General features: G+C 39.6%; 3 protein-coding genes across 6 annotated transcripts in view; 1 reads left to right on the top strand and 2 right to left on the bottom strand.

The window, feature by feature from the left end:
• Positions 1-27,218, bottom strand: part of ppm1la (protein phosphatase, Mg2+/Mn2+ dependent, 1La) — a 39,409-nt gene that overhangs the window by 8,397 nt on the left and 3,794 nt on the right. For 2 of the 4 annotated variants that reach the window (XR_003675928.1, XR_003675927.1), the window contains exons 2-4: positions 24,208-24,382; positions 20,456-20,617; positions 18,494-18,926 (exon numbers count right to left, since the gene is read on the bottom strand). Coding sequence is in view for 1 of the 4 variants with exons in the window: in XM_028472283.1 (XP_028328084.1) it covers positions 18,571-18,926; positions 20,456-20,617; positions 24,208-24,382 (693 nt within the window). In the remaining 3 variants the exon portion in view is untranslated. Of the gene's footprint in view, positions 1-16,722; positions 18,927-20,455; positions 20,618-24,207; positions 24,383-27,218 lie in introns of those variants that run through there. The other 2 variants (XR_003675926.1, XM_028472283.1) reach the window with 2 other exon arrangements.
• LOC114478945 (uncharacterized membrane protein C3orf80 homolog) lies at positions 1,834-3,320 on the top strand. Its single transcript, XM_028472317.1, has one exon. It carries the CDS (start codon positions 1,908-1,910, stop codon positions 2,376-2,378), a length of 471 nt encoding a protein of 156 aa, XP_028328118.1. The 5' UTR covers positions 1,834-1,907; the 3' UTR covers positions 2,379-3,320.
• arl14 (ADP-ribosylation factor-like 14) lies at positions 3,018-4,470 on the bottom strand. The gene has a single exon (XM_028472312.1). It carries the CDS (start codon positions 4,422-4,424, stop codon positions 3,819-3,821), a length of 606 nt encoding a protein of 201 aa, XP_028328113.1. The 5' UTR covers positions 4,425-4,470; the 3' UTR covers positions 3,018-3,818.

Here is a 27,218-nt window from a genome sequence, read left to right as displayed (position 1 = left end):
ACCAACGTGATTTGTGACTCGGCTAAATTTGTAGTTGTCTGAATCAAATGACATAACTGATTGTCTGGAAATGCTTTCTCAAATGCTTTTATCTGGTTTTAAGCAGGAAAACGTCCTTGCTGACAGGCAGCACTTTGCGTCAAATAAACTGATCAGACTAAATGGGCATCCTCTGCCCAACCACAGCCTTTTAAGCTATGACCCAGTTCGACCCTACAAGGAATAATGCTGCAAATGGAAAAAGGAAATTGTGTTCCAGCTCCATTGAAGCCGTTTGGGGTGGCTTTTTCAGCAGGCTGGACAGTGACCAGCAGTCCCCTGAGCTGCATGCAACCCCCCACCCCCAGTAATTTCTCTCTGTTTCCAACCACCATGGTGCCTGCTTGTGTCAAATGAATTGGCTCATTGTGTCATGAGCTATACTTTGTTTACTACTTGCTGGACCTCATCGATAAGTGAGTGCATAATAAATCAGAGGCACTCAGAAAAACAATAGAAGCACTAAGACAAGAATATAGGCCTATATCAAATAGTGTCCAAATATACATTGTTTACTGTTATTGTACCTACACAAACACAGCTTTACTTGTATTGTGTTCTTTGTGCATGTGGTAGGTTAATTATGGCGAGGGTTTCGCTACGTCAGTGGTTCTCAAAATTTTCAGCCCGCAACCCCCGAAATAAAGGTTCCAGAGACTGTAGCTGAAGGTGGTTGAACACAGACATGAACATTGAAGAACAGTCATGTGGAGACAGGACCTTCTATAAGGAGAAATAAAGGAGAGAGCTTTATGGGCTCATCCATAAAGTCACAAAATGATGGTCCATTGATCTCTGAATCTGTGATAACCACATTTGTTTATCTGAATAACATCCTGCACTGTTATCCAGGACATTTAGTATTATTTGTGCCATAGTATGTAGTCATCTTAAAGATGTAAATCATTTTTTAATCAGAAATAAAATGGGTTGAAAGTGACCAAAAATGGTGGCGAAGGTGGTGAAATGGAATTTTAAAAACCACAGAAATTGGTTAAAAGTTGCAAATTATAGTGGGCCAAAATTGATAGAAAAAGTTATAAAAAGGATTCATCATAGTGTCAATATTGGTACAATTAGTTTACATATAGCCCAAATCTGAAAAAAAGCTAGCTATCTGTCTATACTGGCAATTAACGGGCAAATTGCGAATGTGTTTAAATTGGCAAAACTGTGTATTAAATATGGTCAAAAGAGGTTAAAAGTGACAATAATGGGGCAACACATGTGACATTAGGTATAGGGAAAGCTGTGGAAAGAGTTTATTAGTGCAGAAAATGTATTTAAAGTGGAAAGAAAATGCATTAAAATTTGTCAGGTGGTTGTGCCTTGGCTGTGGAATGCCCTCCCCAACCACCTTAGGGTGCCACAGTCTGTTGAGGCTTTTAGAAACAAACTAAAAACCCACTTATTTTGTATTGCATTTGCTTAATGTTTCTTGCTGTTTTTGCTGTTTTGTGTTTTTATCTGTAGCACTTGGACATGTTTTTTCATGTGTGAAGTGCAATACAAATAAAATGTATTAATATTATTATTAGTAGTAGTATTGTTGTTGTTAGAAGTGTCAGAAATTGGAGTAATGTAGCAAAAATACATTTAAAGGTGCAAAAATATGGCAAGAAAAAGTGATGGCAATAGGTTCAAATTAAAAATAAAAGTAAAAATTGGCTGAAATTGTTCAAAACATATTCTTAGTTTTTTTTTTTTTTTTTAAGGCATCTGGCTCCAAATGGGGTTCCGACCCCAAGGTTGAGAACCCCTGCTCTACGTCACGCAGCATTTGTCAGCGTCTCATCCTGGCTTGAAAAAAAGATCTTGGCTCACATTGTAGAACTAGGACTGTTTGGTGGTTCACCTTTAAACCCATAATGTTTTCATTTACACGCTGTGTGTTCATCATGTGCCTCCTCGGTCACTCCGGTGTTGTTGTTGTTTACTCCATCCGGAGATGTGGTCGGGACATTTGCCGGGATGACCAGGTCTGCTGCGCGCAGGGCAACGACACCACCGCTGTTACCTGTTGCAGACAATTTATGGATAACACTTATTACAACATCGCTATGGTGACCCGGAAACTTTCGGGGGTCCTCATCATGCTGCTCCTCTTTGCCGTGGGATACTTTGTCCAGAGGATTCTGTGCACCAGGTCCAGCCAGTGGAGCCCGGCACAGAGCGGACAGCCTGCGGTCACCGCGTCCCAGGAGATGCTGATGGAGAGCTGCACCCCGGTCCCCTCTGTGGACCCCGGGCCTGGAGCTCGGCTGCCCGCCTACGAGGACTGCAAACGTCTCCCGACATATGAAGAGACGATGCGGAGTGGAAACAGAGGACGATCCTGACTGCGATTGGATGTTCCGTCTATTTATTTCTATCCTGTTTTATATATTCTTCATATTTGATAAGCACAGGAATCTCCACTGGACGTTTACTTGTGTTTTATTCCTTTTATGGCTTAACGTATTATTTGAACAATAATGGCCTTATTTCTTCAATCCCTGACGCACCCTAATGTTTTCTTCATGTTCACACGGATTACTGTACAAATGGACTATTGATGAAACGTGTTTGTTGGCCTATCATCGTCATCATTTGCCTCAGAATTTACCATGAAATGAAAGCAGATAAAAGGTTTGCACTTTGGTGATTTTTTTTTTTCTTTCTTTCTGCACCTGAACATGCGGCATAAATGAACTATTAAAAAAAACAAAACTATACGGAATATTGCATCAAATTTATGTTTTTTATACTACTTAAAAATCCAAACCGTTTTAGCCAAAAATCAAATAAAAAAAACCTTGTACTTAAGCCTGATTTAAATGACTACCATCCATTAAAAAATGGACCCGTTTAAGATCAGGACCCATAGTTCCGTAAATAAAAAAAAAAATAAAAAAAGGAAATATTTAGCACGTTTGATGTGTCACAATGAATCCATGCAGGTCATTATTCAGTATGATGTCTTTATCATGTTTGTTCAGATCAAATTTAATTTCAGTGAGTTGGCAAAATGATCAGAATGAGTTCATTGTTTTATAGTTACAGTTTGGACTTTGATGTGATTATTTTAAAATCAACAAAACAGCAATGGCAAACATAAAATCAAATTAACAGGGGTCACCAGGTAGCCCATGGACCATGTGAGGTGCCCTCAGAACCTCTAGTCACTAATGAGCTCCATCTAAAATCTGATTAACTTTCTATGATTCAAACTCACAAAGATACCATAATGACAGATGTACTTAAGTTAAATACCGCTTCACAAGATAACATTTTAGTATTAAATCACCATCTTTAAATGTTTACTTTGACTGAAACATTGTGACAACTGATTTTAAGTGCTGCAGATTTGGTGTAAAGGTTGTAGTATGTTATATAATATGATATAAGATATATTTGCAAAAATATGACACAATTGTTGCATTTTACAAATGTTATGTTAAATGATTGGTTGAAAGTTGTTTGTTAGTAGGTAATAAAATAGTAGGATGATAATGTTCTGTGAAATGTAATGACAATGAAACTGCATAAATTAGGATAAATAAAGTGTTGCATGTTGAAACTTGAACATTTCCTACTTGTTTAAGTGCCTGGTAATAAAGAAGACTTTTTTATTATCTAACCCTCTGATTAAAGTGAAACCATGAACATAAATTTGCCCTTCGGAATATTAAGTATAGTATGAACTGAAGTATAGCTTATAGTTACAGGAAGGTTGGTGACCCCTGGCCTTATATACAATGTGATTTCTAATGACGTTTCCAACTATAAACACCCATAAATCAATGTTTTCTTAACGTTTTGACTCTTTGCACTGTTTCCCTAAAATTGTCTTTGACTGCACCAGACTCTGAAGGAGGTTTGGCCATTTGAACCACTTTCCTGAAGGCCTCGTCCACTCCAACCCCCGTCGATCCAGAACAAGGCTGGACGAACCAGTCCCGACTGGAGCAGATCTTCCTCAGGTTGAAGCAGTCCTTGATCTCCGTGCCGGTCAGAGCTCCGTTCACGTCCTGTTTGTTGGCCAGCAGGATGAGCGGTCGGCCCCGCAGCTGTTCGCTCCTCAGGGTGTTCTCCAGCTCCGTCCGAGCCTCGTCCAGTCGCTCCCGGTCCGAGCTGTCCAGCACCCACACCACCGCCGCCGCGCTGTGGTGGAACGCATCCCAGTGTTCACGCATCTTATTCTGCCCGCCCACGTCCCAGACTGTCACAGAGATGTTCTTGCGGTTCTTTTTCGCTTCAAACATTTCCACATTAAAGCCGATGGTCGGGACGGTGCTGACGCTGGCGTTGTGCTTCAGTTTGTAGAGCAGAGTGGACTTCCCAGCGTTGTCCAGACCCAGGAGGAGGACATGAGCTTCTGGGGGCTTAGACGCTAACAGACCCATGGCGACACAGAGTCAGTGTGAGCTCTGACAGCTTTCACATGCACAGTGTTTGCTTTGTGCGTTTCCTGCTGTTTAATAGATGACCCATTACCTCCATGCAGACAATAACTGCAATGTTCACTGATAAACTGCCACACCAAGGGGACAAAGTTTGTTCCAGAGGCTATTAAAGTCATTTAAATGGATTAATCAACTATAAGTTTATACAGTCTAGACTGCATTGTAAACCCAAATAAATTACCACAACTAAAAAAAAGAGGTAATTGATTGCCTCAAATCTTTAAAGTTGATTAACTTCAAAGTCAAAATTTTCCAGAACTTAAAAGGTTGGATGATTTGCTACTTGTACTTTTTGATAGCAGTTGAATTAAAGTTTTATATGAATGAAGTTTATTTTCAAATAATCCCAATTTGAAACAACAGAACTTTTATCAGTCTGAGCATGTAATTACTTAATTCTATTAAACTGTACTTAAGTTGTGTTTTTTAAGTTATACTTACTTATAAACAAATGTAGTTCCATTTACTCAAAAAATATTAGTTAAAGTAACTCATAAAAGACAGTACATGTTACACCAACTTGACATAATTAAGTTAGTAGAACTGTTTTATAACTTTAAATATAAACTTTAATCTCTTTAATGACATTGAATGTTCAGGTTTACAGTGCATGTATAAACTTAGTTGACATACATTTCTTTTTACCCTCAACGTGAAAGTAGTTCATTAGAGTTCATGTCATTTAAAATGTTCAACACTGAGGATCATTCACACAGTAAATAGAGGAGCAGTTAGTAAACTATGGATATCATGTTTACAGAGGGAAAGATGTAATTAATTTGATTTATAATAGAATCCACTTTTGTGTTCCTCAACTGTCCATAATCGACAGTGTGGGGTCTCCAAAAGGTGTCCCTCTCAGGGCCCCAAGATGTCTAGGGTCGGCCCTGGTCACAACATACAGATTAATTATCAGTAATGAGTGGAGATAAATATCATACAAGCTTCTTCATCCCTGATACCCCGTTTATAACAATTGAAGTACTTTAACACTAATTATAACCTTCTTTTAATCAAAAACAAACTGTCACTCATCTCTTCTGGTCATGTCTCACTACTGCCACCTTCTGGAAACACTTTGTCATTTCATTCAAAAATCTACTGCAGCTTTTACTTTTTGTTTTGTTTTTGAAAGTCATGCTCTTCATTTTGTTTTGTTTTTTTAAATAACAAGTATTACGTAATCAATCGTCCTGATAATCCCCCCCAAAGTGTAACATTCACAAATCTAAATTGTCTAACAACCTTTATTTTTAATTTTTCAAAAATAAATCACCCAGTATAAACAAACCATTGGATTTCTCACTATTTCAAAAAGCCACCAAAACTAGAGAGCTCTTGATGAGAACTTTTCTATGTCATTTTTGTAAAATTATTGCTTAGTCCAGTGACCAGGGTTGCAGTTAATCATAACTTTAATTGCGTTTTTGATAATTAATTTCAATTATGGTGCAATTATAATTGTAAATGTCATGATCGGTTGCTGATGTATATTTCTACACATATGTACTTAACAAATAGCAAGATATGTTTCATATCAAGCTTTCCCACATTTTACCATTCAAAAAAAATAAATCTAGGGGTATACTGACACAAAAAAGGCTCATATGTTCACGCCAAAAATGTTTAAATCTATATTTTCATGTATTAGGAATCCTAACAAGGTGACAATAGACGTTTTTAGTGTATTTTAAAGCTGATTTAGGACCAGTTAACGTAAAAAAAAGGTTAACTTTTATTAGGTTATTTATTTCAGGCTCAATAATTGTAATTGAACTTAAGTATTTGAGTGTAATTGTAATTGACTTTCTGAGGATAAAGAATAATTGTAATTTAATTGTAATTGGAAAAATTGCTGGCCACTGTAATTGAAATTTAAAATGTAATTGTAAGTGAAAAATGTAATTGACCCCAACCCTGCCAGTGACCCACCTTCCCTGTCACCTGTACATGACCTTGTGTGTTAACACTGTAATGAAATATGAATGGATGGATGGATGGATGGATGGATGAATGGATGGATGGAGGGGTGCCAGAAAATGTTGGTCGAGATGGAAGGAGAGGTTTGAATGGTGGGCCATGTCCAGGCAGGGATAACACCAAACCCTGGAAGCCTCTGATGGACAGACCTGGTATGTCTGCAGCTAGTGCAGTGCCTGACAGCTGTGTTGTAGTGGAAGGCAGAAAAGAAAAGCCTGAGGACAAAGACAGGTCTGTCAGGCGCTCAGAAGGCCTTTGTCGTTGCTTTGATGATGAAAGAGGTTTGGTTACTGAGAACTTCTACAGAATACGGAGAGTTACAACTATGTTTCTATGAATCATAGATGAGAGGCAGTGTTCACTGAATACTATGGGTTGATTCTTCGAGGATAATGCAATAGAAAATACCATCACTATAATTATAATATAATATTATATTACATTGCATTCCTAAATTAAAAAAAAAAAATACTTTTCTACCTCACATTGTCTGTGCGGGTGAATAAGACTTGTTTCCTCTTTAATGTCACAGTTTAACATGTTACAAAGTGCACCAATGACAGCTATTAACTGAGCTTCTCAGAGTGGTCAGTGAATCATTTCCTAATGACCGGACCCTAGGTGAGCCAACTTTCTTTTGATCTTTTCTCCCATGAGAGGAAAGGCTGAGAAACCATATTACATAGTTTTGTATACTTCAACAATGGCCTTGGGCTGAATGCAAGATCGTATTGGGCTTAAATTTTGATACATTGATTCCAAATATCAGTTTTAGGTATAACCACTCACCTTTTCCCTCTCTTTCTGGCCACCGCCAATATACTTAAGCTGGGTGCTGCGTCACCCGCTTCAATTTCTCGACACTTGCACCACACTGGCTGAACTGATTACACAACACAATATGCACATCTGTAACATCACATTTCACTCTCACCTTCAAATAGTTGACTCTTCCCCACCCCTTCCATTGTCCTACACTGACTCCCTCTTCCCTGTTCCCTTCCCTCTCCCCTAGGTGTAACATTGTTCTCTCTTATTTTATATTGTCCTTTTAATAAAGTTTTCTTGCCCTTCCTTAGGGAGGGCTGGACAATTATGCAATAAAATTAATGCATTTATTTATTTGCAATAATAAAACATGCATAGCTGTCATGAAAAGATTGCAACCCTGATAAAGAAAATTGCCTTGAATGTCAATTTTAGTTTTTTTAAATTAAAAAACGAAAATCAAATAACCACTCCTTTTTCGATTTCCTTTTCTGAACAAAAAATCCAATGTCCAAACCATACACGAACGTTTACCGTCTCACCCAGCCTAAATAAGCAAGATTATACTGTATGTTCAAAACCTTTTGTGTCACCTGATAAAATTGATGAGTACCCAAAAGATTCTGTTGAAGAAGTAAGTATATTTAGAATGTTGAAGAGAGGTTATCATACTTTTTTTTTCTTAGAAATAATAATAATTATTATTATTATTATTTTAAAAAATATATACATATATATACTGGTCTTTATGGGCATGAACCATTAGTGTTCTAATTTCAGAGCTGTACCAGGGGCTGGAATCAAGCAGAGGAACAAACACATACTACATTAAAGAAAAATGAGAGAAGGAAAATGAAATACAAATATCTGCAGAGGATGGCATGGCTTAAGACACAACAGAAGACCACAACCAGCTCCATTATGTGGAAATACTTTTGCTGGAAAAACATTATAAGATTTTTTTGGGCACCCCAAAATCTAAAAGTAATTATGCAAGTACACAACAGATGTGCTGGAGGCAATGTGGGCAGGAGAAAATACTACTGGGATGATATCTGTGGACAGTTTAAAAGCATTCTGGGATACCAAACATATTTACAGTTATATGTTTAGGAAACCTGAGTGGTGTAAATATTCAAAGACAAAATATATACTTGGTGAAGATATTACTTGCAGCAACAAAAAAGACAATCACCAGAAGATGGCACAAAGAGGACCCGGCCCCCCCGGGACAATTGTTGAAAACATCAACAGTATGGAAAAACTTACATATACTCTGAGACTACAACAACACATTAGCCAGAGGTGGAAGAAACGCCCGATTCTCTGTACATACCTGTCAAGTTTTGGATTTGAAAATATGGGGCATTTTCTTTAAGACAGGTGTACAAGAAATTTAAATAACCACTTGTTAACCACTTACTAAATACAATTAGCTGATGAGAATGTTGTAGGACTACCTTTGTTAAAGGTGTGATATTACAAAAAAATAACTTTATAATGATTTTTGCTATAGTGATATACATTCCTTTAGCCTCATTCAGAGTGCCAAAGTTGAAACAGTTCTGTTTCTGTTGGTTGTGTGTGGAAAAATAGCAAAATACTGGACCTTTAATGTAGAAATGCTGTGAACATTATAATACAGCCTAAATGAAAACATAAAAAGGTATATGAAGCACATTTTTATAATTACAGTTCATATACAAGTCAACATGTTGCATATTTACTGTTAATTTCACATTGCTTGTCTTTAAGTTAGACATTTACATTTTATTTTCATTGCATATTATATATATATATATATATATATATATCACCTGACTTGCGCACAGGAGGTCCCGGGTTCGAATCCACGCTGGGGGAAATGAGCAATATACCATCTGCCAGTGTGGGTCCTTGGGCAAGACCCTTCACACCACTGCCTACCTCATACAATGATGAGTGACAATGAAATGAATGACATGCCGGCTCAGACGTCACCCAGCCAAACAAGGTCTGCATCAGGTGCTGGGGAACCAGAGCACCTTGATGAAAAATAATTGAATGCTTGGAGCGATACAACATAAACAGGACTCTAAGAGCCTTCATTGCAAACTCGATGAGGTTGAGGAAAACCACCCTTGAGGCCAATGGCAAGCCACTTGCACAAGTTTCCATCAAATGTGGCATATACCAAGGAGACGCCCTGTCCCCACTGCTGTTCTGCATAGGCTTGAACCCCCTCAGCCAAATAATCAACAAGACTGGCTATGAATACCAACTCAGGAACGGGGCCACCATCAGTCACCTCCTCTACATGGATGACATCAAGCTGTACGCTAAGAATGAGCGAGACAGAGACTCACTGATCCATACCACCCGAATCTACAGCGCAGACATTGGGATGTCATTCGGACTAGAGAAGTGTTTTCAGATGGTAGAGAGGGAAGGTAGTCCACACAGAAAGGGTCTCACTCCCAGAAGGAACAATAGCAGATATTGAGGACAGTTACAAGTAGCACGGAATCCCACAAGCAAATGGCAACCTCGAAGAGATGACAAGGAAAGCTGCTACAGCCAAATACCTCCAACGAGTACGGCATGTCCTAAGAAGCCAGCTCAATAGCAAGAACAAGTCTCGAGCAATAAACAGCTACGCCCTGCCAGTAATCAGGTACCCTGCAGGAATAATAAGCTGGCCAAAGAATGAGATACAGACCACAGATGTTAAGACACAAAAGCTCCTAACCATGCACGGAGGGTTCCACCCCAAATCCAGCACCCTGAGACTGTACGCTAGCCGTAAGGAAGGAGGCCGAGGTGTAGTGTGTGAGAGCTCACTAGTCCTAGTCACTAGAAATAAGTACATTAAGGACAAGGCTCCAACAGATGACGTGCTCAGTAAATGTCTCAGACAATGGGGAACAGAAGATGGATGAGGTGCTGGAGGTTTCGTCATGGGAGGACAAGCCCCTACATGGGATGTACCACCGAAACATAACTGAAGTGGCGAATGTCAGGAAATTGTACCAATAGCTAGACAGAGCTGGACTGAAGGACAGCACAGAGGCACTCATCATGGCTGCACAGGAGCAGGCCTTGAGCACCAGAGCAATAGAGGCCCAGATCTACCACACCAGACAAGACCCCAGGTGTAGACTGTGCAAAGAGGCCATTGAGACAATCCAGCACATAACTGCAGGGTGTAAGATGCTGGTAGAGAAAGCTTGCATGGAGCGCCATAACCAAGTGGCTGGCATAGTGTACAGAAACATCTGTGCAGAGCATATGGGCTGGAAACCCCAAAGGTGGTAGAAAATGACCTAGCTAAGATCCTGTGGGACTTCCAGATACAGACGGACAGAATGGTAATGGTGAACCAACCGGACATTGTGGTGGTGGACAAAGAGCAGAGGAAAGCCGTTGTGGTCGACATAGCAATACCAAGTGACTGCAACATCAGGAAAAAGGAACATGAGAAATTAGAAAAATACCTGGGGCTCAGAGAAGAGCTGGAGAAGGCTTGGAGGGTGAAGGCATCAGTGGTGCTTGTGGTCGTCGGGGCACTCGGTGCAGTGACCCTCAAACTAGAAGAGTGGCTACAGCATATATATATAGTTTTATCCCCTGAAAATCAATTACAATTATGTTCTCAATTTCTAAAGTTCAATTACAATTGAATTACAAATACTGAGCCTGAAATAAATTACCTAATAAAAGTTCACCTTCCTCTTGTGTTAGCTTTCTGTTAGCATAGAACTGTACATAGAACTGTAACATGGTTCCCCAGTTTTTGCCTTAATTAATTGACACATTTTTTATTGAATTTTGATGCAATTACAGTCAATTATCTGAACTAATTTACAATTCAGTATATGATTACAACAGATTTTTAAAATTACAATTACATTTATAATAATGCCATCATTGTAATTAATTATCAATTATGCAATTACAATTATAATTGACCCCAACTCTGATCGTTAATGTCAAATATTCCAACTTTTGTGAGAGGTTTATAGCTGTGGAAGTTGTTCAGGTCTTGGTCATTTGCCTTTGCCATGACATCATAATGTTAACATGTCGGATGGAGGGGGAAACTTTACCTGTAACAATTTATTAAAAAAAGGGGTAACGTTCAGTCATCCATACATGAACGATGTTGTTGTTTCCCAGCAGTCTGTATTAGAACAACACTTTGTTTCATACATACAGTAAATGGGGTTTGCACAGTATGAAAAACACAAGATCCATTCACACATTCATACAATTTGGAAACAGATTTTAATGACTTGGCTGTTGGATTTCTGTACAACTTCTCCCCATTATGTTCAGTTTGTTTGGTAGCACATCCTGTTACATTTCAGTAATATATACGGTAGTTCTCATGAACACTGATGGGGGTCTTCTTTAGTTGATCTTTCTTTTCTTTTGTTGGTCTTGCGCAGGATTTCCTCCTTGCTTTTGTCACAACCTCCTGATTGCAAATCTCAATGTTCCTCTGCCAATGATTACATAGAACAGGTTTAATTTTTTGATTTCACATATGTTACACCCAAATAAATAGACCAAATCAAGAGTTAGTTCAAAAACACAGTGAGATCATTTCTTACATAAAATCAAAGACTGGTCAATAAAGTTAATTGCAACACCATATTGTTGTTTGCTTTATCCTGGTGACAAATTTTTAATTTTCATAAAGAAAGAAAGAAAGAAAGAAATACTGTATCTCACACAATAATCTTTTCCAAAGAAATGGTTGAATTATTCAGACAGTCAGTAAATGGTTTTGGTTTGATGACACTTACACTTACACTTACAAAAACAAGTGACGCCAACTGAGCGCACGTTTATCACAGCCATCACATTCACTGACCCACTTAGTAATCTGCCTCGACATTTGAGATGGCAACATTATTTCAGTTCATATTAGCTTAAGGCTTTTAGTTTTATAGTATAGTTGCACAAGTAAACATGGCATATTATTAAGAAGATACAATATAAACAAGTAAATAAAGAATATAATGGTAAAAAAGGTTACATTATCAACTTATCATTAGAACACAGATGTCACGGCTTTGCACAGTTTGGTAGAGTTTTTATGCGGTGTTACATAGGAATAAACTCTTTTCATTTTCACATTTTGACTAAATAAGCTGTGTACATTTGTGAAAAAGTCAAACTTATCCAGACAATGTCCAAGACTAGAACCACGTCATCTTGGCTCTCATGACCTTCATGACCATTCGCATCCCATGATGTTTCCAAGATTTTGCCATCTTTTTCAATCAGTCAGAGTTGTCTCAACTTCTCCTGGTTGCAGTGCCCATCAAAGCCCTCGTAGCTCGGGGCAGCTAATGCATCCAGTGGAGGCGCAAACAGAAGCGCACCGCAGTGTAGGAGCCCAAGATATATGGCATCTGCTACTCTGACGAAGACAAAGTCACAGACAACATCCAGGATCTCCGTTTTAAATGATTACATCATTTTCCTTTCTTGATTTTCTCAAGATCTGCCCCACTTATGTCCGGGCTTCACCCAAACGCCTCCAGTTGGGTTGTCCATCACGTACACCAGTGCTCTGGCGTCACAGCGGGTTTTGGCCCATGAGTGAGGTGGTAACTTGTCCAGTCCCCGGGTGGAGGAATGGAAGCCAGCCGTCTCAGTGGTAACCTTCCTCTGAATGTGGACAACAGAGCCTGGGGTGCAGCCTGTATCCATTTTCGGACACATGTCTCCTGGACCAACGCGTTGAAATATCACACGGGCTTCGATTGAGGATTTGGATCCGTTGTGTCCCATTTTGTCGTTATTTGCTTTTAAATATCCTCTCAGCTCGATCAAATAATTGCAGTCCTGTGTTTGATGTTGACTTCTACCTTCTACCTTATTGACTCCACACACTTGTCTTGCTTTTAAACAGTCAGTTAAATGCAGAACAAGGCACAGCTTTCCCGTCAAGCTGCAGAGTGACGCACTCGTTTTTACAGCTATTGAACTAAAACATGCTGCAACGCTAGCTCAGGTATTTGGATCAGCTCATGTTCGAGCTATTCCGGGTATCTGCAGTTGGTGCGCGTCGTCACTAAAGTCGGTGTGGTGGTGACTGCGTGTGCACTCCCAGTCAGTGGAGTTTGGTTTCCTTACAGACAGGGCAGTGGAGTTATAATAGGCTGGGCTGCTATTTGTGGCCCCGTGCAATTATCACAAGACATTGAGCTTCTCATGTGTATTTTCCCGTGATCACACAGTCATCTCACTGCCCTGCGGTTGTTGAAAGCTATTAGGTTGACATTAAGCTTTTATAGGTATGAACAAGAGCACAAATGATTTGAATCCTTTCGATTGTAATCTTATTGCTTAAAGGAACATAAAATGTGTCAATCAAGTGGGTCTTCATCCCCTCCACTGTGATATTCTAACACCCTGTAAACACGTATTTCATTTCCAACCTGGGCCGACCAGGTTGGAAATGAAATACGTGTTTGGCTGGACCAAACAGTTTCCATCAGGGGAGATGAAAAGAACAAAGGCTGCTGCCCATGTAGGCAGAAGTTTTAATTTAGGATGTGCTTTAAACTTCTCAACTACAACAACAGAAATGCATGCATGATGGTATTACTTCAAGAGTAAAAATGCCCTTGAAGAAGATGGGACTATTACTTCATGAGTCTGCGATGAAGGATCAAAATTTAGAATTGACAATTAGTTTTCGATTCTTCATATGACATGAAAACTGATACTTTTGTTTGTTTTAAAGACCCTGTGTCTTTTGTTGATTGTACTACATTTTATTATGTTCATGTTCAAAAATAATCTTCAGGTCTCAGAGTGGACCCCTGTGATTCTGTAATGGGGATTAAATACATGTAATTGACTGAACACGTGGGTATAAATGACGTGTGTTAATCAGAGATGTCAAAAATCTAGCCTGACGAAAGTTATTGAGATGACTTGATCTCAGACCTGGCTCAGACCCCAACAGCACATAACCTGCCCAAGGATGGTGCTGGCTGTTTCCTCAGCATGGCTCCAACCAAGCCAGGAACCGAAGGTCCTCTCGATGACCTCACAAGCAAATGTGGTGTTGACTGAGTCAAATGCATGGCTCAAACCACTGACCAGATTCTTCAAATGGAGCATGTTGCACTTCATTTTTTAAGGAGCTTATCTATCCTTTCATTACACTTTCTGATGAGATCATCTCTGCTCCATTTCACTCATCCTGCAATGGCAACAACTAAATGCTCAAAACCTCAGACCAATGCGAGAGATCGTTACATTCAAAACCTACTTATTTACTAAAGCGTACACCGTATAATTGTGATAATTAAAGCAGACAAGCATCCCCGCTGTAGTGGTCACTGAGATCACTATTGTGCCCTGGACAAGACGAAACCTTGTCTGTAGTGGTAGCATTTCAGACCGTGGTGGGTGGCCGCATGACGTTTAATATTAATATTAATCTAACCACTAAGAACGAGTGTAACTTTATGTTTTTCATGCAGTCTGTGCCTTCTCCTCGCCCTCTGAGGGCTCTATTTTCTGTTTCAGGTGTCTTGATGCTGGAGCTGGTGGTTCCTGATCAATGGCTCATGGCTCAACTAGTCTGGGACACTTTAATGGACTGATCAGTGGTTCGTGGCTCAACTAGTCTGGGACACTTTAATGGACTATCCTTCCATCCTATCCTGTTTGACCTTCTGTTCACTAACCCCAACCAGTCGATGCAGATGGCTGCCACCTCTGAACCTGGTTACGCTGGAGATTTCTTCCAATAAAAAAGGGAGTTTTTTCTTCCCACTGTCATTAAAAGGTTGTTCATGTGGATCTTGTTGGGTTCTCTCTTTCTTACTATGACCTTTATATTTTGTTAAGCGCTTTGAGGTGACTTTGTATTTTATATACAGTTTATATAACTATATAAATAAAGTTGAATTTAATTGAACTAGAGGTGGGACATTATATAAAGTTCAGTTTGGTACTGAGCTCCCGATAACCATACAATATTTTAAAAAAGGGGGGAATTAACAATACTGGGAAAGATGTTTTTAACTTAATGTGGAGTATCAATATTAAATAATATTCCTTTTTCCTATTTAAAGTGAAAACCGTGTCACTCTGCAAATAGAATGCAAAAACAGAGATTAACAGTTCCTGCGTTCTAAAATAAAACCAAATCATTCTTTAAAGAAATAATTGTATGTGTGCATAAACAAGTTTGATAAAATACATTACAGTCTGCACAATCCACATTTCAGATATGGACTGTTACTATCTTCATTTTCCTCCTCATGGTTTGTAGAAGTATGTCTGTGTAAAATTAATGAATGAAGATAAAACAAAGGAGTAATAATAAAGAACAAAAAACGATATATGTGGAATAATGAAAAAATATTGTCAAAACTTATTTGGCTAATTTTTTATTTTTATTTATTTGTAAAATGTGCTTATAATTAAAGTGGATTGATGGGTAGGTGACTTTGACGTCTCTGATCCATAGCTGTTGACTTGACTACACTCATTGTGCAAAAACTATATTGATGTATGTTACATGCAGGGTTGGGGTCAATTCCATTTTTCAATTACAATTACATTTTCAATCATCCATGTTCAATTACAGTTCAGTTATGATTATGATAACCAGCATTTTCCCAATTACAAACACATTACAATTACAATTTGTCCCCTGAAAGTCAATTACAATTATGTTCTCAATTCCTAAAGTTCAATTACAATTTTACTAACTTTTATTCGTGTAACGTAATGATTGTATGCAGGTTTTTATGTGTACGTTGTCGTTTTTCCTTCTTTACATACAGTATATCATCTGTAAAAGCCCAACGAGGGACAAGAGTTGGAAATAAGCAATTGATATTCACTTTTTGTATAAAACAGTTACAGTTTAGTTACATTCACAGTAATGTTACTTTGTAAAATAGAAGAAAAATTCTATTATATCCTAATTCTAACCCACTAAACCCTAACCACCTGTATGAGTGTGAAATTAACTGAGGTAGCAGGAAAATTGAATTTGAAACATTTTAATATTTGTTAACTAGATACATGTAAGCCATAGACCTGTTTTGTGTTTAATAAAATTGTAACTGACTGTTTCTATTGCATGTCCATGGTAATTACATTTACAAAGTTAATTATCTGGACTCAATTACAATTACAACAGCTGTCAATTTTTAGAATTACAATTGCGATTGTAATTCATTATCATTACAAATATAATTTCCCCCAAACCTGGTTATATCTAACAGAGGCTAAATGTACTTTGTCATTTCAAATAAGAAACTGATTCATTTCTGATTTAGGAGTTTAATTCTCTCAGGCGACATATACATGGTTCATTTTTGACCAAGTATTTATTTAATTTGTTTGAGTCATATATTTTTAATGTAAACTTCTGCTCATGAACAGAAGGACATTAAAAGGAGAACACAGTATACTGACTGGGCAGTCGAAACATCCAAAAACTCAACGATAAATAAGGCAACAGGTCAGTTGTTAAATAAAAACAACATTTATCTGAACTAAAAACACATCATAAAACACAGTTGAATCTAAGACAACAGTAAATCAAGTATAGTTTGCAGTAACTTTCCTTGACAGGCCGTTCCTGTCAGTGACACTGGTATTGCTTCACATCATTTTTCAAATTGCTAGGATTCTGTCTGCGTCTGTACAGTCCAGTATGAGTCTGTTTTAGTTTGCTTGTCATAGCAAAGGAGCGAAGTTATGTCATGTGCTTTTCAAGTCAAAAGCCGTCACCCGAGTCCTCGCACATGCAAACTGTCAAAGTTCAATAAGGAGAAGCCGAAGCACGTTCTGATTCTCTTGGAGACTCAAGTGAAGAGTGAAAGAGGCAAATACAAAATGAATACCCTCCAGCATTTGCTCATTTAACATTCAAACTATCATGTTGCATTATAAAACAGTGTGTTTTCAGATATTGCTACGCGCCTGCTGCAGACATGATGATCAACAATGTTCAGTACGAGTCTGTTTAAAAGTATTTTCAATATATTGATAATATTTAGCATCAAAGTAAAAATATCAAAGGAGAATGAAATATTTTATATAATAAAAATATATTTATTTGCCCAATACACATATAAGGTAACTTTAAAATAAAAAAAACATTTGTTTTTTTTGTTTTTTGACTCTCAAGACAAGACTATTTGAATTACTCCTAACTTTATGCTGCAAAGTGCTGTCAATTTTAATTTCAAATTCTGATTCATTATCAAATTTGATCTTTTGTTTTAGTCCTATTTTTTTCATCATAATTCATTTTAGTCTTGCTCTAAATCTGTTGAGGATTTAATCATCCAAATGACTTCTAGTTACACTTACGTTACTATTATTTTCCTTCATTTGAATTGCATTTCATTACATTTCTGTTTAAAAGTGGTATTAATTGATTTAGTGTATGTCTAAATCATGATTCATGTCAAGGAGACTTTTAAAATAGTCTCAAAGCATAACTTTTGTAAAAAAAAAAACCTAAAAAATTAAATCACTGTCGTATTTCAATTAGCTATAAAACGGTCTGTAAGATCATTAGCAGCATATTACATTTTAATCTTTCGGTTCCTGATTCCAAAAGTGTGCATTGCAACTAATACTCAATAGAATTAAGATGTGAGAGCAGGTCAGTTGTCTTCTTTACTTGCTTGTTCAGGATTGTAAGGTACCTCCTTCTCCAACATACTACATGCAAACTCTGGCCAGATAGACAAGTGCATTACCACGGAGATAAGAACCATCAACCCTCTATAAGACACAGTAGTGTTAACCCAAAACCACTGAGTCATCCATCAGAGGGCCTATAGCTCATTTTGGATTCACCTTTGCGTTGTTAAATAAATCAATTATCTAATGGAGCTGAATGTAGCCAAAGATAAGTACAATAGTCAAATTTGTCATATCTGTCAAATCTGCAGGGGGTAAGAATTCCAACGATAAGGTGTGCCATTACTTGAGTTTTAACAAATTTTAACCACTTTCTGGTCAGAAATATTAAAATATGCCTGTAATTGTTTCCCCAGTATCATTAAATAGGCAGTAGTTCAATCCTCCAGTGAAGCTGTGTTATTATCGTGCATTTACATTTAACAGTAGTTAAAGAATTACAATCTGATGTGTGCTGGTTAAGACACATTCTCACATATAGAGTCATTCTGCAGTTCAGTATTTAGAGTTTTTCAGTTATCTAACAGACCAGAAAGCAGGTACCTGCATGTCATTAAGCGTGTGTGTGTGTGTGTGTGCTGTACTCTCCCTGTTCGTTGTGTGATGGAGAAGCCAATCGCCTCAATCACACAACACAACACATACGCTATCAAACCTACTCTCCGGCCTTGCTGTTCCCGCCTACCCCGCTTTTAAACTTCACCACCATGACTGTGATGTTGTCGGGGCAGCCGCGGTAAAACGACTGAAGGACGATGCTCTTGGCACCAAAGTGAGGCTCGTCTAGTCGCTCACGGACAAACTTCACAGCCTCCTCATTACTAAAGGCGTCCCACAGGCCATCAGACGCCAGGATTAAGAACTCTGGCTGCAGTTTGTCCAGGTCAAAGGTCATTATATCAGGATCAGGGATGACTACGTTGAGGTGCTTGAGAGGGTAATCCCCGAGGGAGCGGGACATCGCCAGGATCCCCTGGACTCTCCATGATCCATTAAAACTAATAAATCCTCCTGAAAATGAAAGCAAAAAAAAAAAAAAAGTTAATGTCAGTCAATGTGGTGAAACCACAGAGATAGAGAACCTTTTTCATAAAGCAGAGAACCGGACTGGTTCCCAGTTCATCCCATAGTTTTGTTATCATTTAAAACGTCGCTATTCCAACCTTTCCCAGCAGATGGCAGCAAAAGGTGAGTAAAACTACTTCCCATCTCATTCATTTTAAAGCAGGGGTTCTCAACTGGTCTCATCCATAGACTAAAAAAGAAGGACGTGAAAAGCTCTTCCAAAAGTGAAGCTTTTTTTAGAGCTCCCCCTGCTGACTGGCTGCAGTATAGGTCATAAACCCCGCCTCCTCAATGATAACGGATGGGATTTGGGTCAAACTGTAAAGTTAAAATGCTCATCACAGTTTTTTTTTTTCAAACCTAAACTCTGCTGTGATCATTAAATCTGTGAAGTTTGTTTTAAATAAGTTATTTAAGGTTGAAATACAGGATTTGAGGTCATATCATGATAATTGACAGTCAATGATTGGGCAGTACACTAAATGGGCGGGGCGTGTTACCAGGGCTCCTCCCGCAGGACCCTACTGCGCAGACTGCCTCCAAATGACGTCAAATTTGCAAGATGGCTGCGCCCCTAAGCACTGTACTTTGGCTTCAAGAATGTTGAGTGTGAACTATGGAGGATGCCACGTCCATCTTTTTTACAGTCTATGGTCTCACCCTGGGACCCACATTTTGCCAACGTCATTAAATCGCGACCCACTTTTTTTAGAATTCAACAAACCAAATATAGTTTTTCAAAAATTGCTGTTGAAAACACACATATATATAATCTTATTTAAAACATAAATCTGTCATTTTTGCAGCGCAACATGCAATTCACAGCATGCCTGTCAAAAAAAAGTTTCAAAATAAGAGTCCAACATGAGAGACAATAAGTATTTACTGTATTTATTTTTGACCAGCAGTCCACGACCCACCCAGTACAGGTCCCCGACCCACTTTTGGGTCCCAACGCACCAGTTGAGAATCACTTGCTGCGTTTCCATTACTCTTGGAAATGCGCAAAATCTGAATAACACAATAAAGTTGGTAATGGAAACACCTGAATTTCGAAAAAAACACTCAAATATCGCTCAAAAGATTTGACACTTTCATGAGGATGTTTCAATATTGAAATGTGTCGCAAAAGCGCCATGGAAACACTTTTTCCACAAATACATGTTACAGAACGTGGTCACATGACCACTTCTCTCCGAGAAAACATGGCGTGGTACGTGTAAACAGAAGAGGAGACAGTGACATTTCTTAGCATTATACTAATCATTACTGCCACATTAGATGTGAAACAACTAAGAAATACAGAGTGTTATAAGGAGGTTCTGAGCGTCCGTCTTTCTGCAGCGAAGTCTCGCGGGATGAGATTTCACGGTAGTTACGAGGCTCCTGCACTAAACAACGCACATGGCTTTTATTTTGCGAAAATCTGTAATGGAAACCCAGCTACTGTTTTCATGTGTTCTTGTTCTATGTACCTGCTCTCTTGATCCTCTTGCGTTCCTTCAGCTGATACGGCTTGTGGTCATGTGACAAGGCGACTGCATTTCCATCTTTGTCACACAACACGCCGCGTGAGTCTCCAACATTCGCCACAGTGAGCTCTCGATCCGACAACAGAGCAACTAAACAGGTCGTTCCTGGACACAACAGAGAACTACAGCATGAATGATTGATCAGTTTTACGCAGAAGTCCCAGATGTGTTTGATATTAAACAATTTATGAACTTAGGGTTCAGTGTCTTGCCCAAAGACACATAGACAGGGATCGAACCCCAACCTCTGGATCAGAAGACGACCCCTCTCCCACCTGGTCGTCACACAGTGTGTGATGTACTACGACGCTGGATAATGTCTTACCAGGCTTAATCACCATGGTAACTTACGCTGAACACCTAACCTGGTCAGGACCAGGTTATGAAGTGGATAAGATATGAGCAAGTACAAAAGTCCCGCCTCCTGACCAATCAGTTCTCTTGTAAAATGACCTGCCCATTGTTAGGAGATTGTGGCTGGTGCAGATCTGACTGCCATGTTTAGAAAAGAAAGATTATTATTGTATAAATGCAATCGTTTCATTTACCTCTGACATCGGTGTAGATTTACATCTGATGGATTCATCTACAATCATCTGATCTTTCCGTATTGGACAGATTAACTCATTAATGAATTATTTCATTCATACGCTGACAGGTAACGCTGGTTAAGCTGTCAGCCTCAGCAGGAACATACTACAGTGAAATGCATTGTCATCCCAGTGTGTGTGTGATAAATAGAGGAGGACTACCTGAATAGAAACACGTCTGTATATAATGTCTTAATATATTGTATAATCTCACGCTTTTATGCATTAACAGTGTCGGCAGCTTCCTGTCTGCATTCTTTCCCTCCTTTTTTACTACAGCAGCAATGTTGTTTTTAGTCTGAATTATGGATTTTAATTCTTCATATTTTTAAAGAATTATTCCTCAATTGTGACATAACTTGCTCTACACAGTGACATTTCTCCGTGATTGCGATTGGTCTGATGCTGCAGTCTCCACCCTATCACAGAAATGTGCACGTATTCTGTTTCGTAGGACAGCTGCGCTCTGACGGAAAATGTTTGGTTTGGTGAAACTCGCTCACGGAGATAAATTCAGAATAAACTTATCCGGCTTTGTAGTACAGGCCCTGGGCCTGGTCAGTAGTTGGATGGGAGACCACTGAGAATTCCAGGTGTCACAGTGGGGGACAGTCACCCCAGTGGTATTTGTCATTGTGTCCTAGGGCAAGGCACTTCACCCACATTGCCTAGTATGAATGTAGTGTGTGAGTGAGTGTTGGTGGTCGGAGGGGCTGATGGCGCACTATGGCAGCCTTGCTTCCGTCAATCTATGGCAGGGCAGCTGTGGCTACAATAGTAGCTTACCACCACTACGTGTGGAGTGAAAGCGCTTTGAGTGTCTATTAGGGATGTAACGATTAATCGTAAGGCAGTTAAAAATCGATTCATGCTTGGCCGGCTGGCCGGGCCGGTCCTGGCGGGGGTCTTCTGGGGCGGGTGGCGCGTGCCGCGCCCTTGCATACCTTCTGGTGCGGCCCCTGCTTGGGCAGTCCCCCGTGAGGCAGAGTGTCGGGGTGGGATTAGGGGGCCACATCCCGGCGGGGCGGTCTGGCTTGGCCTCTGGAGGGGGCCCTGGCTTTAAAGAACTGAAGCTCGTGGCGCGGGCGGCATCAGCATCTGGGGCGCCCGGGGGGGCTGGGTTGGGGTGCCTGGGGACTGGCGGGGGGACTCCCAGCGGCCCCCTGGTGCCTTATGCGGCTTGGGGTGTGGTCGTTCGCCCTGGGCGGGCTGCTCCTGGTGCTGCATCCATTCCGGGTCCTCCTGGCCTGGGGTCGGGTCCTTGCTGGCTCTGGGCTCACCGGCGGGTGCCCGCCGGCTGCCTGTTCGGCGTGGCTCTGGTCGTCTGCTGGGCGTGGGCTTTGGCTCCTCCGCTGGGGTCTCGGGCGGGGGGCTCTCTGGGCCCTCCCCTCGGGGGGCTGGGCGCGGGGGTGTGGGTGGTGGTGGGGGGTGGGGGGCTGGGGGGCCTGGGGGTTGGGGGTTGGAGTCGGTGGCGTGGTGCGCTTGGTCCTTGGCTCCTTGGGGGCTTTTTGGGTGTGTATGGGGGGGGCAATGGCAGCCTCTCGGCTTGGGACCTTGGGGGCGTTCGGGGGGCTGCTTGGCCGTGGGGTGGTCGCCGGGGGCCCCTAGATCTCTCGCTCTTTCTGCTGGCCCGACTGCTTCTTCGGGCCCGGGGGCGGCTCATGGGTTTTGCAGTAGCGGCTCTTGGAATCACATTTGTCATGGACGCACTGGCCTCGGGCTGTGGGATAACACTCATACTGGGCTCAACCATAGACACGTTGTTCCCAAATACCTGTTTTATGTAACTTCCACTCACTTCCTCCTCTGCTCACAGCCACCACCATTATTCCTAAGCCGCACACTGGTCACCAGACTGGCTTGATAACACAACAATAAGCACAATATACACAACCACAATTTCACATCACATCACTTGAAACTTATTGATTATTCCCCACCCATTCGTTTTCCTATCTTGTATCCCTCCTCCCTGTTAACTCCCCCCCCCCACCCCCCTCACCCTGGTGTAACACTGCCCTCTCTCTTTTACATCCTCCCTTTAATAAAGTATTTACCCTTCCCTAGGGAGGGCTGGTGATGGTCACAATTATGCAATGAAATAAACTCATTTATTTAATTGCAATAATAAAATATGCATTGCTGTTAAAAGATTGCACTTCTTGTAGTGTTAACCTTCAACAGCATGTGCAAACAAGGTGAAAAAAAAAAAAAAAAAAAAAAAAAAAAAAAAAAAAAAAAAAAAAAAAAAAAAAAAAAAAAAAAATCGATTCATAGTTATCACGGTTGATATCGATTTTATGAAAATTGAATCGCAGTACTTTTTTTAACCAGCAGAGGGCGCTATCCACAAGTGTAGGCGGCGGGAGGATTCTGCTAATACTTTCTTTCTGGCTGCCTTCTACTCTTAAATATGTTAATAAATGATTCATTGCCCCTTTAGCACTGAAAGAATATCTGTAATATTACTTGAATATCTGTAAAAGTCACGTTTTTCTATTAGCTCTGTCTGCTAGCATAGCATCTCTTCTTCACTGCTAGAATATCTGCATGCCAACCGACCACTGTGTTACCAGCGCCCTCTGCTGGTCCAAACAAATAAGACGTAAATCAGTGTAATCACGGTTTTTTTTTCAGTCCAATTGTTAAGGCACAAAATACATTTTCAGTTGCACTTTTAAAAAGAAAAAGAACTATTATGCAGTTTTGCATTGTTTATTATAGAACCAGAATTTAAATTAATAGGCTTCTTCATTTGTATTATTCCTTTATTTATTTCATTCAAGATTTATTTTTAGTTAAATTGCATTGTTTTGAATAGTTTATCAAGGAATTCTTTTGACAATGAAAAATAAAAGGAAAATAGTACAGTATTTTCTAGTTTTTTTCCCCAAAAAAATAAAGGAATATTTTTCAATCATCATTTGTCTACAGTCCCATTTTGTAAAATAAATCGTGAGAGAATCGTATCGTGAACCCAGTATCGTGAATCGAATCGTATCGGGAGTTAAGTGAATTGTTACATCCCTAGTGTCTATGATAAAGCGTTATATATTATTATTTTTCTTTCAGCATTTACTCCTGACAAGTTCCCAGTGCTCCCACCTGCTTCATCGTGTTGGGCGGAGAGCTTGTCAATCATGTCCCGATCGACAGCCATGATGCGTTGCTCGAGGATGCTGGCATAGGAGTGGGCGCTCTCTCGCTTCTCTCTTTCAAAGGCCTGCAGCTGCTGTTTCAGTGACTCAGGCAGGTGGGCCTTCACAAAGTCAGCTGCAGCCTAAAAAACAAGAAGGTCGGGAAGGAGACAAGGAAAGCACACAGGATTAGAGCTATGCTTCCCATGTACTTAGCAGAGTTGCTACCTTGTGCCTTTTAAACTTTTACGCTTATATTTTTAGTTGAATTTGCTTTTATGCAGACATTAAAGATGATCTATGAAAAACTGTCATGATCAGTCACTTATACCAACAGCTCTTCACATGCTTAAGAACTATTTCAGAACAAAGTTACACATTGATCATGTTGTTTTTACAGCGACGCTCAATCTTATTCAAAATATAATAACTTCAATCAGTGGAACAGTGGGCTCTCCTAAACCCCTAACTGTGTCGTGAACATTGGTTCCCTAAGGCGTAATCTACAAATTCAAAACAGTGAGTGTAATTTAAACTGGAATTTAGTTAAATTATAACTTTTATGTGATTACTTCAATAGAAAGTAAATACAGTCTCCTTTGTAAAATGTAGCTAGTTATTGTCTCCTATTGTCAGAAGTGTGATAAAATGGCCTCTACAGCATTAAATAATCCTGTTTCAATAAATTACAAAAAAATTATAGTATTTTACTGTACAACTGATAGCTTGTTGTGAATTTGTCCAAAAATAGCCTAAAAAGGAACTAGGAACATATCCCGATTATTTTGAAATTAATTGTCAAATCTTTGTAACTACCCCCCGCAATGTGCTCCTGTACCCCTAGGGGAACACATACCCCTGTTTGGGAACCACTGACTTAGAGGAGTTGGTGTTTTGTGTGTTACGTACCAGTATTCTCCTCCTGCCTTCACTTAACTGCCTCTGTCCTCATAATATCTGCCTAGATTTCCACTACCCTAATGCAATGCTGAAACCTGAAACTGGAAACTAGTTGGCTATCTAAATGATCATCTATTTATGCACTGTACATTGTTCATATACTAAAAGTTAGAATGGAGACAAAGATATGTCCTGTTTTTAAGTGAGCTTGTAATGTAAACCTAGCTTGGGCTGTATTTGAAAATCAAATGGTTTTTTTTGAACAACCATTTCCTGCAGCTGTCTCCAGTTCCAGATTGTTCTTGGACCATTTTCCCTTCGGTTGTGTCATCAGAACATGGAATGAACAGACTAGCAGAACATGCTACTATAACTATTAGTTGTTCCTGCTTTAGTCACTACAAATGTTCATGAAATGATGCTTTACTAATAGTGTGGATTTTATATCCAGAGATGATTTCAAATGATCCACATACAATTTTATTTGTATCATTCTGCAAATATTTATGGTCCTGACTGTTTATTGGGTAATAATAAATGTCTGTTTATAATATCTAGTTCTAATTTTACTATGGTTAGTTTAAAACCTGTCAGCCTGTGAGTATGTTACACAGTATGTTTGCATTTTGTCAGGTGGGAATTGTAGTGTGATAATGGCTGATGTAGATGTCAGAGTGACTCAAACAGAGTCCAAAGCCTTGGACTTAGATAAACATTAGATACAAAGTCTAAACAGAAGTAGAAAATAGTTAAATGTGTGATAATGGGAAAAAAAACACAAAAGAGGAATGAGAAAGAAGGAACTGTCATGACAGATTTGCAAGACAAATATTTGCACAAAGGAGAGGACGAGACCCCCCCCCCCCCCCCTCCCCGATTCTTACAATACAATATTCCATGTTTGAAGGGGGAGTGTTCATGGGTGTGTCAGACAAGCTAGGAGTTTCTTAAAGAGACAGAGACAAAATCGAAGCATCATGAACAGTTATTTTTGATATTTGCTGCATTTTCCAAACAATTTTGGGTAGCGTAGTTATTTGAGTATGCTATAGAATGGTACTATGTGCCTGAAAAAAACATGATACCCCCCCCCCCTTTAATGATTTTACTGTTTGCATCAGCAGGGATCAAAACTTTTCAGGCAATCTTGCGCTGTTTGATGTACAGATCAATTGTCATGATAAAAGTGAGAACATTATTATCATCAGCCTGACTAAAGTTAAACTCAGTGCCACACGGTACCAGTCTGAGCTGTGGAGGCACTGGTACAGTTGTTTGTTGTAAATTGTAGTGGGTTGAGTGGGTGATGGTAATTGGTGTTCTCTTTCTTAATTTTTGTGTTTTTCCTTTTCTATTTGCATCATGAGTCAGTATTCAAAATGGCACACTACATACTGTACGCTACAATATCAATGAGTATATACTGTCTACTATATACTCTAAGTATGATTAGGATGATAACCGTTCCCATGGAAGTATACCTCAAAGTTTCCCAAGATGCATTTCGAACCTACGACGACAAAAACCAGAAGCAAACAGAGCCTAAATATCTCAGTTGATTCGCCATCTTTGAAAGCTCTGAAAACATTAAGTGAAAAACTGACCAAATAGAATATCAACATGTGGTCATTTGATCCATAAAACATGCGGAAACAGTGAAATGCTGACATTTTGGAGATTTTTGGAGACCCGCCACTGTGCCACTGACAAAACTTCCGGTTAACTTCAAAACAAGAGCACTATTTATAAAAGTGTTAAAGGGGACATATCATGGTTTTAAATCCTTCCTTTTTACATATAAATCATACAGTTGTGGTCTATATAAAGCAGAACTGCAATGCTTGGGTCTGAATTCCTCATTATTATAGCTCCACAGACCCCTTTTCTACCCCTTTTCTAATGTGCTTCTGAGAGCAACTCGTTTTGGTGCAGTCTCTTTAAATGCAAATGAGACACTTCATGCCCCGCCCCCTCTCGGTTCAACTCCACCCTGCTCGGCCTTTTTTGTAGTTTGATAGAAGAGATACGCCTATGTCGTGGCGCATAAACTTTTTATTCAGAGGTTATTTACACAATGTC

The sequence above is a fragment of the Gouania willdenowi genome, chromosome 17 (genome assembly GCF_900634775.1).
Source record: "Gouania willdenowi chromosome 17, fGouWil2.1, whole genome shotgun sequence".
NCBI classification, from domain to species: domain Eukaryota; kingdom Metazoa; phylum Chordata; class Actinopteri; order Blenniiformes; family Gobiesocidae; genus Gouania; species Gouania willdenowi.
This window is presented reverse-complemented; position numbering and strand designations above follow the sequence as displayed.